The sequence below is a fragment of the Cervus elaphus genome, chromosome 6 (assembly GCF_910594005.1).
Source record: "Cervus elaphus chromosome 6, mCerEla1.1, whole genome shotgun sequence".
In the NCBI taxonomy this organism is placed as follows: domain Eukaryota; kingdom Metazoa; phylum Chordata; class Mammalia; order Artiodactyla; family Cervidae; genus Cervus; species Cervus elaphus.
Window position 1 is genome coordinate 4,174,492 of NC_057820.1, and position 15,886 is coordinate 4,190,377.

A 15,886-nucleotide genomic window follows, 5' to 3' on the forward strand; every position below is an offset into this window, starting at 1 on the left:
CCTGGCGCCTCACCACCTCCCAGAGCAAGGAGCGCCCCGAAACATGAGGCACACGTACAGAAGGGAGAGGCCTAACTGGAAACCGCGCTCGAGAGTCTCCTCGCCCCCTCAGTCCGCACTTCCGGCGCCCTCCCCCTGCTCTCTCTCTATTGGTTCTTTCCTTGACCACGCCCCTCCACGGAGGAGTCTGTTTCCTTCACCTTTCACCTCAGCTTCACTTTCTGGGACCTCGCAAGGTCTCAAACCCCGCCCATCACCCAGACCGGCAATTATTGGTGAACACGGCCTGTCCATCAAAGGAATAACGGTGGTGGATTGGATGAGGGGAAGCAATTGGGCGGGATAAGCAAGAAAAGAGCCTTGCGCATGCCTGGTGCGCGCGCGCAGTGCCGGCAGTAGTCATGGCGGCTCGGTGCGTGCGGTTGGCGCGGCGCAGCCTCCCGGCTTTCGCGTTGTCTCTCAGGTAAGGGGCGCCGATGGCCAGGCTTAGGAGGGGCGCGGTGCCCTCGCTGGCTCGGACGCGAACCCTGCCCGGCTCCGGCCCGGGCGTCATGGGGGGCTTCCAGACGCGGGGCACGGGTTCCGCTGGGCTCTCCGGGGGGCTCTGTCCGTGCTGCTCGTGGGGCGGACGGGACGGCGCCCCGCGCGAGGCGGCGGTGGCGAGCGGCCTCATTCCGCCCGGCCCGAGCTTCCTCCACCTCCGCGTGCTGCGGAGTCGGAGCACAGAAGGGCCGCAGCCCCTACCTAACCCGCCGTGGAGAGAGCCGCTGACTTAGAGCGGTGACGCCGCGGCAGAGGTCACGAGGCCCTGCCCTCTCCTTGGCTTTTCTTTTGCCTTTTTTTTTTTTTAAACCTGCGGTTTCTGCCGTTTCAAAGTCCGGCCTCCTAACTTAGTTTAGCCCGTGCTTAGCGGGCTGATCCTGAAGCTGAAACTCCCAATACTTTGGCCACCTGATGCGGAGAACTGACTCATTGGAAAAGATCCTGATGCTGGGAAAGATTGAAGGCGGGAGAAGGGGAGGTCAGAGGATCAGATGGTTGGATGGCATCACCGACTCAGTGGACATGAGTTTGAGTAAACTCTGGGAGTTGGAGATGGACAGGGAGGCCTGGCTTGCTGCAGTCCATGGGGTCGCAAAGAGGCGGACATGACTGAGCGACTGAACTGAACTAGCACCTTCAACGTTGGGGGGAGCTTTGGGGAACCAGGTTATCTGTTAAGAGAAGCTGCTTTGGGCCGAACACGGGGTAGAAGCTGCGCGGAGCAGGACCCGGACTTTGCCTTCAAGTAGCTTTATTTAGTGATGGTGAGACGGTAAACGGGGACGAGGACAGGGCGAGGGGTTGAAGCTGCGATTCTAGCCTGATCCACTGTGTAAACAGCGTGGGAACAAACCTACCTGGGGAGTCATGAGTGAGGAGAGGCTGTTGGCTCAATTTGCGGTTTTTGTAACTGGCGTTGATTGCCTGGACGTGTGCGGGGGCTCAGTGCCTTCAGTCGTGTCCTATTCTTTGCGATCATTTGGCTGGTAGCCAGTCAAGCTCCTTTGTCCATGGGGATTTTCCAGACAGGAATACTGGAGTGGGATGCTATGCCCTCCTCCAGGGGATCTTCCTGACCCAGGGATTGAACCGGCTTCTCTTGTGTCTCCTGCATTGGCAACTGGGTTATTTACCACCAGCGCCACCTGGGAAATCCAGTTGATTGCCAGGAGTGCGTGCATTTCTGCCTTTTGTGTAAGGAGGCTCAAGTAGGGGAGAGAGCAAATTGAATTATGTGCAGAGCTCTGGGAGTAACTGAGTTCTGGGAGCCTCCCTGCAAACCCAGACTGGCTGCTGCGGGAGTCCCAGGCGCTTCAGGAGGGGGTCTGCTGAGTGGAGCGGACCCGAAAGGCTGTGACTGTTACACCCGGAGGTCAGGACAGCTAGAAACTAAGGCAGGTCACAACAGCACACTCCATTTTTAGATGATTAGTTTTTTTAATCGCAGAAGTAAAAATAGCAGTATAAAGGTTATTGGTCTTCACCCCCATGTTGTTGTTCAGTTGCTCAGTTGTGTCCAGCTCTACCGCTGCATGCACTGGAGCCTGCCAGGCTTCCTTGCCGTCACTGTCTCCCAGAGTTTGCTCACACTCACGTCCATTGAGTTGGTGATGCCATCCAACCTTCTTTTCGTCTGTCATCCCCTTCTCCTCCTGCCCTCCATCCTTCCCAACACTGGGGTCTTTTCCAGTGAATCAGCTCTTCACATAAGTATTGATAACAGACTAGTGTATCCTTTTATTCTCCTCAAAATAGGACTTCTGGTTTGTGTTTATGAAACTGCGGTCATGCTTTGTGTATCTCTCTAAGTTGCGTTTCTTCCCACACAGCAGCCCCGTGATGGAGCCAAAAGATGGCAGGTGAACACTGCCCTCCATCTGCTGGCTGCTCAGTGTTCCAGGCCATGGGAGCAACAGTTTGTTCAGCCGTGTCCTTCTGAGCAGTATTCTGTTTCCAGCTTTTCATCCTGGAAAACATCTGTACATGCTGTCTTAAACACCCTTGTACACATGTTCTGTGTGCCCTTCGCTTTCCTGTTCATTGAGGCAGCTTTCTTTAATCTGGGACGGAAATTGAATGTAGTTTATTTTCAGATTGGTCTGTGGCATACTTTAGAGCTCCACTGGACCTGTTAAACAGATCCGTATTATTCATTAATGGCGCTGTGGCCTTGAGCTTATTACTTAACCTTTTCCACATGGGGATCAGATTGGGTAATATCCCAAGTCATTTCCAGCATTAGTTTTAGAGCTTTTGTGTTTTCCCCTGTACATACCACCCCATGCTTTCCTGCCTCCACACCTTTGTTCACACCCTTCCTGAAGTGGGTCTGTCTTATCTCTTTGTGGCTTTGTATGTGAACTCTTGCCTGTTCTTCAAAGTCCCTCTGCTCAAATCCTTTCCCAGACTTCCATTTCTCGAAAGCTAGAAATATTCTACTCTGAGCCTCCCAAAGCACTTGGTTCCTCTTTTATCACTTTCAAACCCAAGTTACAGTTCTATGTATATAGATACCTTTTTGCATGACCATAAGTACCCTGTGGGCAAGATGTCTGCCCACGAGGCTTTGTAATGGGCAGCAGCACTGGACCTCACCTCCAGTAGGAGCTCTTTCTTCAGCATGTGGTGGGGTCTGGATGATCAGGAGTTCCTGAGAGTGAGGAGAAGGGGAGATTAGTACTGTAGCCTTGGTGCACTGACGTTTTAGTTTAGCTGTGTATTGCAGAAGACTTACATAAGCAAATAGCTTCCATACGTCATATGCAGTTTGCCTTTATTGTATCTAAGACAAATCCTTTCTCCCCCATATAGCAAGTAGTTTTAAATTACCTTTGATTTCCAAAGTCGTCCATCTGACTTTAACAAGCAGAAGAATCATGATCTTAATTTCTGTCATGTGGACTTGCCTTCAGGTCTTCTCCTCGGCTGCTGTGCACAGCTGCAAAGCAGAAAAACAATGGCCAGAACCTGGAAGAGGACGCAGGTCAGAATGAACAGAAGACAGATCTTCCCTCCACGGAGAAGACTCTCATAGAAGAGAAGGTCAAGCTGGAAGAGCAGCTGAAGGAGACCATGGTAAGGCTGTGGGCTCTCGTGAGGAACGTGGTCTGTGGAAATCCAGGTCCGTCTTCCGGGATGTCAAGATGGCCTACTTGACAACAGAGGCGGAAGCCAGACGAATTCCGTCCCTGTCGGGTTCTACAGCAAGTTACTGCTGAAGAAAGGCTAGAACTCAAATCCACTGTGACTCTGGTTGTCATGAGACGTATCTTCATGTGCTACATAGATTATATTGAATTAAGACTGAAAATGGTCTTTACAAGTGATGAATATTCAGTAGGGCCCTTAAGGCTGGGTCTTTGGGGGGACGAAGGTGGGAGTCAAAGGTAAAGTCACGTGATGCTTTCCTCGGGATGTTGGAGTTTTATGAACTAATTAGTAATACAGATTATGACCTCGTGTGGAAAAGGGTTGTTCAGTTGCTCAGTCATGTCCAACTCCTTGCGACCCCATGGACTACAGCACTCCAGGCCTCTTTGTCCCTCACCATCTCCTGGAGTCTGCCCACATTCATGTCCCCCAAGTCGGTGATGCCATCCGGCCATCTCTTCCTCTGTCTTCACCACCACCTCCTGCCTTCAATCCTTCCCAGCATCAGGGTCTTTTCCAGTGAGTCAGTTCTTCGCATCAGGTGGCCAAAGTATTGGAGCTTCAGCATCAGTCCTTCCAATGAATATTCAGGTTTGATTTCCTTTAGGATGGACTGCTTTGGTCACTTTGCAGTCCAAGGAACTCGCAAGAGTCTTCTCCAGCACCACAGTTCGATAGTATCAGTTCGTTGGCATTCAGCCGTTTTTATTGTCCAGCTCTCACATCTATATGTGACTGCTGGAAAAACCATAGCTTTGACTAGACGGACCTTTGTCAGCAAAGTAGTGTCTCTGCTTTTCAATAAGCTGTTTAGATTTGTTGTAGCTTTTTTTCCAGGGAGCAAGCATCTTTTAACTTCATGGCTGCAGTCACCATCCACAGTGGAGCACCGTCCATTTTGGAGCACAAGAAAATAGTCTGTCACTGGTTCCATCATATCCCCATCTGTTTGCCATGAAGCACTGTGCTAGGGCTTTGCTAACCCCTTTGTTTGTATGAATCCTCACAGCAGCCCTGTGAGTCAGCCGTTAACACCCCTGTTTACAGATGAGGAAACTGAGGCCCAGGACTGTTTGGTAAAACTTCCCAAGGTCACCTTGCTGCCCAGGGGCAGGCCCACTGTCTGAGCCTCTGAGACCTTGCTCTTAACCGCAGCACTGGAGCCCCCAGAAAGCTGAAGGCAGTAACCTAGTGCCCAGAAGAAAAAGAGAAATGCCAGGAGATGGATACAATTACAGGAAGAGTTGGTGCAAAATGAGGAAGATACCAGAGTTCTGATGATTATTACACAATAAGTGTTCCAACTGAACCGTATCGGGGCAATATTAAAAATACCAAAGGTTCATTCCTGAGGTTTTTCGTCTTCTGTGGGGTAGAGGCCAAAGCTGTCCACTCAGGGTTGTTCTCCTGACCCTCTCCTCAGGGTATGAGAGCCAAGCCAGGTCAGCCTGCACCCTGGGTTCTAAGGTTCCCTCGAGCTGGAGATTCTGCAGAGGAATGAATGGTCCTTGAGAGGAACCATCAGAACCAGGAGAAACTAGCAGCTTTTCTTGTGCTTTCCCCAGCTGTACACAGTGAGAATGACCGTGGGGGGTTATGAATATGTGATGCCTGGCCGTCTTATTCCCCACGTGGTGGGAATAGTGGCACTGGTTAATTTACTTCCGTTTATTATGCAGCAGCTGTTTGTAACCCAGTCTCCAAAGTACTGATCGCTGCTGGTTATATTTTGACTTGCAGTTTGTTATATCAGATTTGTTTTCCTATGAGTTTGTTCCAGATTTATTTCATGTGAATTTTTCTTCCTTTTTTTTTTTTTAAAGGAAAAATACAAGCGAGCTCTAGCAGATACTGAGAACTTGCGGCAGAGGAGCCAAAAACTGGTGGAGGAGGCAAAACTATATGGTAACTTGAAGCACTTATATGATATTGATCCTGGGAAATACGGACAAGGAAGTGGGGGTGTGTGTGGTCTCAGACAACATGATTGATCAGGTGGGGAGGTCGGGTGGCTGCCGGTTGCATTCCCTCCAGTTGTTGAGATGAGTCAGCTATTGCCTAGGAGGAGCAGAGCTGGCTTGTGACGCACACTCGTAGTGGTGAGCGTAATTCCTTCAGTAGGAGAGGATCCTTCTCTCTCCCGCACAAGGACCTCAGTGTGCGCCTGCAGGTACTCGCAGAGGTGCCCTGTGAGGCTCGGGTCCTCGGCCGCAGCAGCCCTGACGCTGGTCTCACGTAAGACCTCGTCAGTCGCTGTCTGCATTGACACCGTTGGATCCTTCTGTCATCATGCTTCCCACCTTCAGTTGAGGTCAGTGAGGCCGAAATGATTTGCCGCTAAAATGGCCATGGCACCAAGGCCTGCCTCCCTACCCCATATATGCTGTGCTGGTCACACAGAGGACCATCTGAGTACTTAGGGGACACAGCTTTCAGTCTCCCTGTTCTGGATGCAGAACCAATAAGAGGTTAAATCCTCTGCCCAAGGACAGACCTTGAGTGCTTGCAGGTTCAGCACAGAGAACAAACCTCTTTTTCTAATTTTATTGAAGTATATAGTTGATGTGTAATGTGTTAATTTTTGCTGTGCAGCAAGGTGACTCAGTTATACGTCTTTTTACATCCTTTTCCATTATTCCCTATCATAGGATATTAACCGTAGTTCCCCATGCTACACAGTGGTGACCTGTTCATTCTGTATGTAATAGTTTGCACATGCTCATCTTCTGTAGAAGATGTCATGGGTAATTTGATAGTGTGCATGCTCAGTCACTCAGTCGTGTCCAACTCTGTGACCCCATGGACTGTAGCTCACCAGGCCCCTCTGTCCATGGGAGCATCCTGGAAAGAAGACTGGAGTAGGTTGCCATTTCCTCCTCCAGAGAATCTTGCCAACTGATGGATCGCACCCAAGATTCCTGTGTCTCCTGCATTGGCAGGCAGGTTCTTTACCACCGAGCCACCTGGGAAACCCTGTCAATTTGATCGTGATCATATTAAATCTGTAGATTGTTTTGGGCATTGTGGCCATTTTAACAATGTTAATTCTTCCAAGAAGAGCATGAAATATCTTTCCATTTCTTTGAATCATTTTCGATTTCCTTCACTCATGGTTTATAGTTCTCAGCATATGTCTTTCACCTCCTTGTCAGGTTTATTCCTAAGTTTTCTATTACTTGATGTGATTTTAAAGGATATTGCTCTTTACATTCTCCTTCTGATATTTCATTGTTAATGTAAAAAAAATTTGGCCAATTTCTGTATATTAATCTTATATCCTGATATCTTGCTGAATTCATTTATTCTAGTAGTTTTTGTGTGGAGTCTCAGGGCTTTCAATATGTATTGTATTGTGTCATCTGTATATACTGACAATTTTATCTCTTCTTGTGGCTGAGACTTCCAGTACTATGTTGACTAAAGTGGTAAGAGTGGGCATCCTTGTGAATGGATGTTGGATCATACCGTTTTTCTTCATCTATTGAGATGATCATGTGGTTTTTGTCTTTTTTTCTTGTTGACGTGGTGTATCTCATTGATTGATTTGGATATGTTGAACTATCATTATGACCCTGGGATGAATCCATCTTGGTCACGGTGTATGATCTTTTTTATGTGTTGCTAATTTCCATTTGCTAATATTTTGTTGAGCATTTTTGCATCTATATTCATCAAGGATATTGGCCTGTAATTTATTATTTTTTTCAGTACTGTCTTTTCTTTGATTTTTGTATCGGGGTAATGGTGGCTTCATAGAATGTCTTTGGGAGTGTTCCTTCCTCTTCATTCTTTTCAAAGAGTTTGAGAAGAATTGGTAGAAGTTCTTTCTATGTTTGATAGAATTCACCTGTGAAGCCATCTGGTCCTGGACTTTTGTTTGTAGGAAATTTCTTTTAACTACACAATCTATTGCACGTCTAGTTATCAGTTTGTTCAGATTATCTGTATCTTCTTGATTCAGTTTTGGTGGGCTGCATCTTTGTAGGAACTTGTTTGTGTCTTCTAGGTTGTCAGGTTTGTTGGCATATAATTAATTGTTCATAATAGTCTCAATGTTTTTTATTTCTGTGGTATCAGTTGTGGTTTCTCTTTCATTTCTTATTTTCTTTATTTGGATCCTCTCCCTTTTCTTGGTGAGCCAATTTTTGTTTTTGTTTTTTAATCTCTAGTTTCTCTCTGATCTTTATTTCCTTGCTTCTGTTGACTTCAGGTTTTGTTTCTTATTTTTCTAATTCTTTTAGGTGGCAGGTTGGGTTGTTTTGAGATCTTTCTTGTTTCTTAAAGAACTCCTGTATCACTGTGAACTTCCCTCTAAAAACTGCTTTTGCTGCATCCTGTAGACTTTGTATGCTTGTGTTTCATTGTCATTTGTCCCTAGGTAATTTTTAATTTCTGCTTTAATTTCATTGTTGACCCATTGATATTTTAGTAGCTTGTTGTTTAATTCCATGTAGTTGGGTTTTTTGGTTTTGTTTTTTCCATTTCTTTTTCTGGGGCTTGATACCTAGGTTCATGCAGTTGAGGTCAGAAAAGACGCTGGAAATAATTTCTGTTCTGTTAAACTTGTTGAGGCTTGTTTTTGTGCCCCAGCGTGTGGTCATCCTAGAAAAGGCTCCGTGTGCACTTGAACGTGTATTCTGTTTTTCTGGATGGAATATCTTGAGCATATCAGTTAAGTCTGACTGTTCTGTTGTATCATTTTGGATCCCTGTTGCCTTATTGACTTTCTGTCTAGCTCTGTCCATTGATGTGAGCGGGGCAGTAAAGTCCTACTGTTGTATTCCTATAAAGTTTCTCACTTTACGTCTGTTAGCATTTGTTTTATGTACTTTGGGTGCTCTTGTGTTGGGTACATAGATGTTGAGGAATATATCTTCTTGTGTTGATTTTTAATATCATGTAGTGTTTTTCTTTATCTGTGTTTATAGCTTCTGTTGTGATGTCTGTTTTGTCTGATGAATATTGTGGCCCCCCCCCCCCCACTTTCTTATTTCCCTTTGCATGAAGTATCTTTTTCTCTGTCCCCTCAACTTTCAGCCTGTGTGTGTCCTTTGGTTAAAGTAGGTCTCTGGTAGACTGTGTATTGTAGTTTGATGTATATTTGTTTTTTGTATTGTGCTTGTTGTCTTTTTGGGTTTTGTAAATCTGTTGTGTGTTGTTGATTTGTGGTTACCCTGTGTTTCAAGTATGTTAATCTCTTCTATATCTGCTTGCTTTAGACTGGTAGTCATATAGGCTCAAACATAGTCTAGGAAAAACAAGTCAACATTTTTTGACTCCTTCCCCGTACTTTATGATTTTGATGTTGTCTTTTACATTTTTAGTGTTTACCCTTCAGATATTCATTGTGGTTGTCATTGATTTCACAGAAATTTTTTTTTTTTTCAATCTCTGTACTGACTTTAAGTGATTCACTTTACAGTTGGGTTTTCTCTTGCTTATAGCTTCTTCTTTTCTACTTAGAGAAGACTTTTCAATGTTTCTTTTAGCATAGGTTTAGTATTACTGTACTCAAAGTACAAAGAGTTTTTGCTTGTCTAAAATGTTCTTTGTCTCCTTCTAAATGATAGTCTTGCTGGGTAGAGTATCAGGTCGCAGATTTTTCCCTTTCAGGACTTTGAATACATCTTGCCACTCCCTTTTGGCCGCAGTGTTTCTGTGGAGAAATCGGCTGATAGCTATGTGGGAATTCCCTTATAGTTAACTCTCTTTTTTTTTTTTTGCTCTTTAGAATCCTCTCTTTAACTGTTGCCATTTCAATTGATTTTTTTTTTAATGTGGACCATTTTTAAAGTCTTCATTAAATTTGTTACAATATTGTTTCTATTTTGTTTTTTTCACTTAAAGAGGTGGGATTTTAGCTCCCTGATCAGGAATTGAACCCACACCTGCTACATTGTAAGGTATAGTCTTAACTCGCTGGACCACCAGGAAAGTGCCCAGCCATGATGTATTCAAATACATTTTCATCCCCCGCCCCTTTTTCTTTTCTACTAGAATCCCTATACGTTGGCAAACTTTAAATTATCCGGTACTTCTCTTATGTTGCTTTCATATTTTTTCATTTGGCTTTCTTGTCTGCTGTTCTGATTGGGTGATTTCCATTATTCTGCCTTCCAGATTTCTTATTTGTTAGGAGAAACAATTACCTACTGTGGTCTTGGAGGGCTTTTGTGTGTGTGTGTGTATTTGTGCGGGAGCCTCCCTGTGTAGTAGCCTGAGTGGGTCTACCATTTTTGGAGCAAGACCTGCTTTTATAGAATAGGTGCTGCTGGGTGTCCTGGCCACTGTCCCACTGATGGGGGGTGTGACTGGTTGAGCAGGGCCTCCCCTCTACTCCATGGTTGTCACGGCCCTGTCAGGGGAAGGGTCTGCTCCCTCCTGGTCGGAGTGGACACCCCCAGGTCTGTTTCTGAGCTGCAGAGTGAGGTGGGCGGGAGTGAGCGCTCCCTCTGGGAGGGGAGCCGCTGAACACCCCTCCACTGCAGCTGTCTACCGGGGAGCGTGCTGCCGCCTGTTATGCGTGCTCAGTCGTGTCCGACTCCGCGGCCCCGTAGACAGACTGCAGCCCACCAGGCTCCTCTGTCCATGGAATTCTCCAGGCAGGAATACTGGAGTGGGTTGCCATGCTCTCCTCCAGGGGACCCTCCTGACCCAGGGATCGAACCTGCGTCTCCTGCCTCAACAGGCGGATTCTTTACTGCTGACCCACCAGGGAAGCCCTCCCATTCCCCGGGCTCACAGAGTATGCTGTTGTCACGCTGCCCTCAGCCCCACCTCCACCGTGGGAACGCAGGCAGGCAGCCCTGGCGTGTCCCACTGCCGTGTTCCCAAAGCTACCAATGCAGACCTCCTGGAGCCCAGACCCAGCCTTGCCTTCATGGGCATGCCCACCAAGTGCACAGATTCAGGCCTTAGTAGGCCGGGACTGTCCCAGCCACGAGCACCAGGCCCCTCGGATGCCCCACAGATGCCGCTGAGCCTACAGAGCTGGGGCTTGGCCTGGGTTTAGATCCGCGCCTGCGTGGGGGTGATCGGCCGGCACCGGCGGGCTCCCAGGGCTCCGAGAGGCCGCGCTCCACAGGCCCTCTGACCAGCGCGCCTTCTGCAGACGCGCTTTGCTCTCGGTGCCGTCAGCTCCGCTCCTGTTTTCCTCCCTGTCTTTGGTCGTCCCCTGCCCTGGCTGCGTGCCTGCTGCCCTCTACATGTCCCCGTTCTCTCATCACCCCCCACTGGCCTGCCCTCCGACAGGGCTGAGTGCTGTCCACACACAGGTGAGCTGCCAGGTCAGGCCTTTCTTCTCCATTCTAGGCCTGGATGTCTCAGAGGTATTTTAAACTGAATTCTCCCCTCTGTGCTTTTCTTCCTCGTTTGAGTAAATGATACTATTGCCTGCACAGGTGTTCAGGTCAGTCATCTGAAACCACGCTCCCCTCTCACCCCGGGGGTGGGGACGGCTGGCCTGCACTCCCACCCCCCTCCACCGCCTGCTGCACTCTGCCCAGGCCAGCTTCAGCTCCCACGTTAGCTCCACACCCTTGGCAGAGTGGCGTCAGCTCCCCTCTGCCCAGTCCACCACCGCCCCGGAGCCGTCAGCTCCTCTGGGTTTGCGTCATCTTGGTGGACGGGCGCCCTGGGCTCCCGGAATGCGTGGCTCACTCCTGACTCTCAGTCCGCACCGCAGGCTCAGGAAGCCATGTCCCTGCGGTTAATGGTCCTCAGCACTCACGAGGGCTCCTTCCTGGAAGTATAATTGGTAATTGTCTCTCACTGTGGCGATCGTGCCCTGCGTGTCTCAGACCAACACTCCACGTGGGCAGACGTTTCCCCAGCAGCTCGAACGAGGGGTTAGTCCTTAATAGATGCTCACATTTTTATTGGATGGGTAGACTTTTTTATTTCACTTTACAGCAACTGGGTGAAAATACTGTGTAAAAAAAGAGAAGCTGTAAACAAGCATTGCCTCTTCAAAGCATAGAACCTTTGAAACTTGAGAAGACTTGAGCCGGTTGTGCTGGAGCCTCGAGGTTGCTGCGCTGCGGGGGAGGGGGCGCCTCTCCTCAGCCCCAGCTTCCTGCATCCAGCATCTGAAGGGTTGTCTTGAAACCACAGACGTTTGTGTTTATATAAAATTTTTTTAACTGTTATTTCTTCTGTTAGATTAAGGCTTGGGGCGTGTCCTGGTAACTTTGACCTCATGGTGCCCAGTAATGGCTAATGTTTATCGAGCACTTACAGTGTTCTAGGCGCTGTGATGTGAGTGACTTCCTGTCCTCGTAAGCTCGCTGTGTGTTGGGTACTGTTGTCCCTGTTCTATAACCAGAGCAGCTTCAACCCAGGGGGGTTCCGCACGGTCACAGGGCTGTCCGGTGACAGCCGGGGGCATGGCTGCGGCCGGCAGCTGAGGTGGCGGGCCGGCCCCGCCCTGCCGGCCCCGGCTGTGGCAGGGAGGCGCTCGGGAGCCTGTGTGTCCCCTCGGTCTGGAGCAGGACTCGGGGTTTTCAGTCTGGCTCTGCAGCTTTTCAGCTGCCTGTCTTTACACCTCATTGGCTTTTGTCTAAACCTCGGGAAAGTGTTTTTTTTGTTTAATCCAGCCCATTTAAATTCTAGGACAAACTAGTGATTTGAAAACAGGTGTGTGACAGAAGGACTTCCCAGGTGGCTCAGTGGTAGGGAATCGACCTGCCGCTGCAGGAGACGCGGGTTGAGTCTCTGGGTCGGGAAGATCCCGGGGAGAAGGGAATGGCAGTCCCCTCCAGTCTTCTTGTCTGGAGACTCCCTCGGACAGAGGCGCCTGGAGGGCTGCAGTCCCCGGGGTCGCAAGAGTAGGACACGACTGTGAGCACGCACACAAGGAGGGCTTGTGGCTTGCGCGGCCTGCGCAGTTGACGCAGGGTGCAGTGACGGTCTCCCTTAACCTGGCGCAGGCATCCAGGGCTTCTGCAAGGACCTGCTGGAAGTGGCGGACATCTTGGAGAAGGCCACACAGTGCGTCCCGAAGGAGGAGATTCGAGACGACAACCCCCACCTGAAGAACCTCTACGAGGGGCTCGTGATGACCGAAGTCCAGATCCAGAAGGTGTTCACGAAGCACGGCCTGCTCCGGCTGGACCCCCTGGGCGCCAAGTTCGACCCGTACGAGCATGAGGCGCTGTTCCACACGCCGGTCGAGGGGAAGGAGCCGGGCACGGTGGCGCTGGTGAACAAAGTGGGCTACAAGCTGCATGGGCGCACCCTGAGGCCCGCCCTGGTGGGGGTGGTGAAGGAGGCCTAGCGGCCCGCGGGCGCCAGCGCCATCTCACCCGCCGACTCTCCAGGGCGGGTTTGTCTTTCCTCACCTATGAATACTCTTGACCCTTTCCTAAACCTTGCTGCAAGGCTTTGGTAACCGGCGGCTCCACAGGAAAGCCAGCCACTTGCGCAGCTGCGTTAACTAACTGGAATACGGGAGCCTGTCTGTCCGTTGATTTTTAACACACGTTCCGCGTGCTTACGGAACAGGCTGCAGGGACGCTACTGGACTCTGGGGTATCACGAAAAACACTGTGTCTGCTCAGACTCTGGCGACGTCAGAGTGTTTCAAGTAAATAAAAGGCCTTCAGGAACCACGTCTGCTGGCTGGCCGAGCCGGCTGCTGTGCGTCCCGCGCGTCTCACTGGCCGGCGCGCTCCCGGCATGCTTGGCTTTCCCTCGGGCAGTGGCGGGGAGCGCTGGGGGCGGTGTGTGGCCCTTGGTGACAAACGTGACTTGAGTTCCTTTATCATCAGTAACCACCTGCCTGCCGAGAACCTCACACCTCTGTATTTTGCCCCATTTCGGAAGGTGACAGAGTCAGTTACCATTGTCCTGTTTCGTTTGCCTCTGGAAGTGTTTAAATCTATACCCAGCTAGTGACCAGTGACCTAACGGTGTTTCCCCTAGTAAGATGGAGTTTCCTAGAGAAACCTGAGGACTCTGTGCTTGGTATATTTTAAATGTTACATTTTATTTAAGAGGATTAAAGCCCTGATGTTATTTTCCTACGTTCTGGTAGCTGTTCTGTGTGCTTTGATGGCGGAGATCCTCACGGAAGGACAGTGTGACGTAGCTCTCCGGGTCTCTGCTCAGACACTGCAGCTGTGTGCCTGATGCCCAGACGTGTTGGCTCGTGTTCCGGAAGGGCGAGTGGCTTCCTCCTGGGCTTCCCCTGGCTGGTGCTGGCGGCCAGTGCTCGGGGCAGGCCTGGGTCCGCCCCCGACCGTGAGAGGACCACGGACGCTCAGGAGCAGCACCATCAGGGACACGTGACCGGCGACCACTGACCCTGTGATGCTCGCCTTAGGACCCTGCTTCCCTCACGTTAAGGGAAAAACTGAATGACTGAGGTTCTGTTAAAAGTACCAGAGAAAAAGTAACCTTCTGCTCTCTTTGCTTCTGAGGGGTACTTCAGGGACTGAAGATCAGTACAGTTACATCTATTTACTGCATAAAGATGGGGGGCACTCAAGTTTGAAAGGTATAGGTAATAATCCCATCATTAAAATTGCAAAGAAATTTCCCCTTTTTAAGTTGCTTTAAATTATTTGGTCAAAAGCATAGCCCAGGGATTTCCCTGGTGGTCCAGTGGCTGAGAATCCACCTCCCGATGAATGGGACTCGGGTTTGATCCCTAGTTGGGCAACTAAGATCCCACATGCCACGGGGCAACTAAGCCACAACTAGAGACTCCATGCTCTGCAGGGAAACATCCCGCCTGCTGCAGCTACAACCTGAGGCAGCCAACTAAATAAATGTTAAAATACATACACGTATACATATAAAAAGGCCTAGTCCAGAACTAAAGGCGGTAGAGTGCCCTGAGGAAACCACGCCAGGAGTCACGCTCGCTTTGACACCGCGGCTGTGGGCACACGGTTTTGTCTCTGGCTGCATCTGTATGCTGAGCGTGAGTAATTCTCACACTAGTTTCTGTGCGTGTCCCCTCTCATCCCTTTTCAGCTGCAGCTGCTAAAAGGTGCTAAACCCAGAGACGGTCTGGCCTCAATGGGAACTGTTTCCTGTTCACTCATCCACAGTCACCACTAACAGGAAAACACGGACCGTGTCCATGCTGACACCGCAGTCAGAGGCCCGCGGGCTGCACTTGCGTCGGGTTCCCGACTTCTCCCTAACTGCGGCCTGGATTCGTTCCTCCATGTAGGTCACGGAGCTGCACTGTCTCCTCACCATAGACTTCCGCAGCCTGGCTCCACGGAAGCTCTGGGTGTTTCATTCCTTTCTGGGAAGGAGCGCTGGCCTGAAGGGCTTTTCTGCCTAACAGTTTGGAGGGAAAACGGGCGCGATGACCAAGAGCCACACTAAGATCCTGATGCTGAGGACTGGCTCGCACCACCCACGAGACTGAAAAGCTGTGGCTGAGGGGCAGGCAGTAAAGAGCACGCCGTGACACTGTCTGGTTCTCAACCTGTTTAATGTGTAAAAGGGAAAAAGGCGGTAGGCAGAGTTTCGGTCTGAATACATTCTCGGAATGCTGGCCATCCAGAGCATCGTTCTGAACAGCTGATTATCTTCTGACTCGAGAGAGTTTTAGTTTTGAAAAGACCTAATTCCATGGGATCATTGGTGACTCATTTATCATAAGAATTAAATACAGAAATTTAAAGGCTCCGAGCAAACAGCAGGGGCGGGACTAATGCAACAGTAATAGCTGGAGTTGATGGGACAAGAGGCAACCAATCATAAAATTACTTTTCCCTTGTAACAAAGGGTTCACACTTTTAACATAAATTATACATTCATTATGGTGTTTAAAAACAGTCAAGCCTAAATAAATTCTTCATACCATCGAGAAAAGACACACACACTGAAAACCTGCTTAAGCACAGAACTTCTTGTCTGACAGTTCTGGGCCGGGGCCACGCACATTTTACAGGGAGCTTTTGCTTCTCAAGCTTAGTGAAAGTCTGGCAATCATTTTGTATAAAAATAGGACTTAAATTTAAAACCTCACCAAACTAGGAATCTGATGTAGAAAATCGGTCACACTGGAGTGGCTAAAGCTCACAGTTCGCACTTCAGCCCGCGTCCCAGTGACCTGCGAGGCCCCGCCCCGCGTGTCCGAAGCCTTGGGGGGCCCAAGTCCCTGAAGCGCTAGCGGGTTCCCCGGGGGGCGCTGCGCTGCTGCTCCAGGAACCCTGGCTGAGAACCCCTGGAG

General features: G+C 49.4%; 1 protein-coding gene across 1 annotated transcript; it reads left to right on the forward strand.

Moving 5' to 3' along the window:
- The first annotated feature begins 360 nt into the window (after window positions 1-360).
- On the forward strand, window positions 361-13,720 carry GRPEL1 (GrpE like 1, mitochondrial). Its single transcript, XM_043906106.1, has 4 exons — window positions 361-463; window positions 3,456-3,618; window positions 5,517-5,598; window positions 12,621-13,720. The coding sequence occupies exons 1-4, from the start codon at window positions 402-404 to the stop codon at window positions 12,965-12,967; spliced, it is 654 nt and encodes a 217-aa protein (XP_043762041.1). The 5' UTR covers window positions 361-401; the 3' UTR covers window positions 12,968-13,720.
- Window positions 13,721-15,886: the final 2,166 nt, after the last annotated feature.

Excerpts from the sequence above, each read along its gene's own strand:
- GRPEL1 (XM_043906106.1), top strand. The coding sequence starts at position 402 with ATGGCGGCTCGGTGCGTGCGGTTGGCGCGGCGCAGCCTCCCGGCTTTC. Across the intron at positions 3,619-5,516 it reads AGCAGCTGAAGGAGACCATG|GAAAAATACAAGCGAGCTCT; the intron begins GTAAGGCTGTGG and ends TTTTTTTTAAAG. Across the intron at positions 5,599-12,620 it reads GGAGGAGGCAAAACTATATG|GCATCCAGGGCTTCTGCAAG; the intron begins GTAACTTGAAGC and ends AACCTGGCGCAG.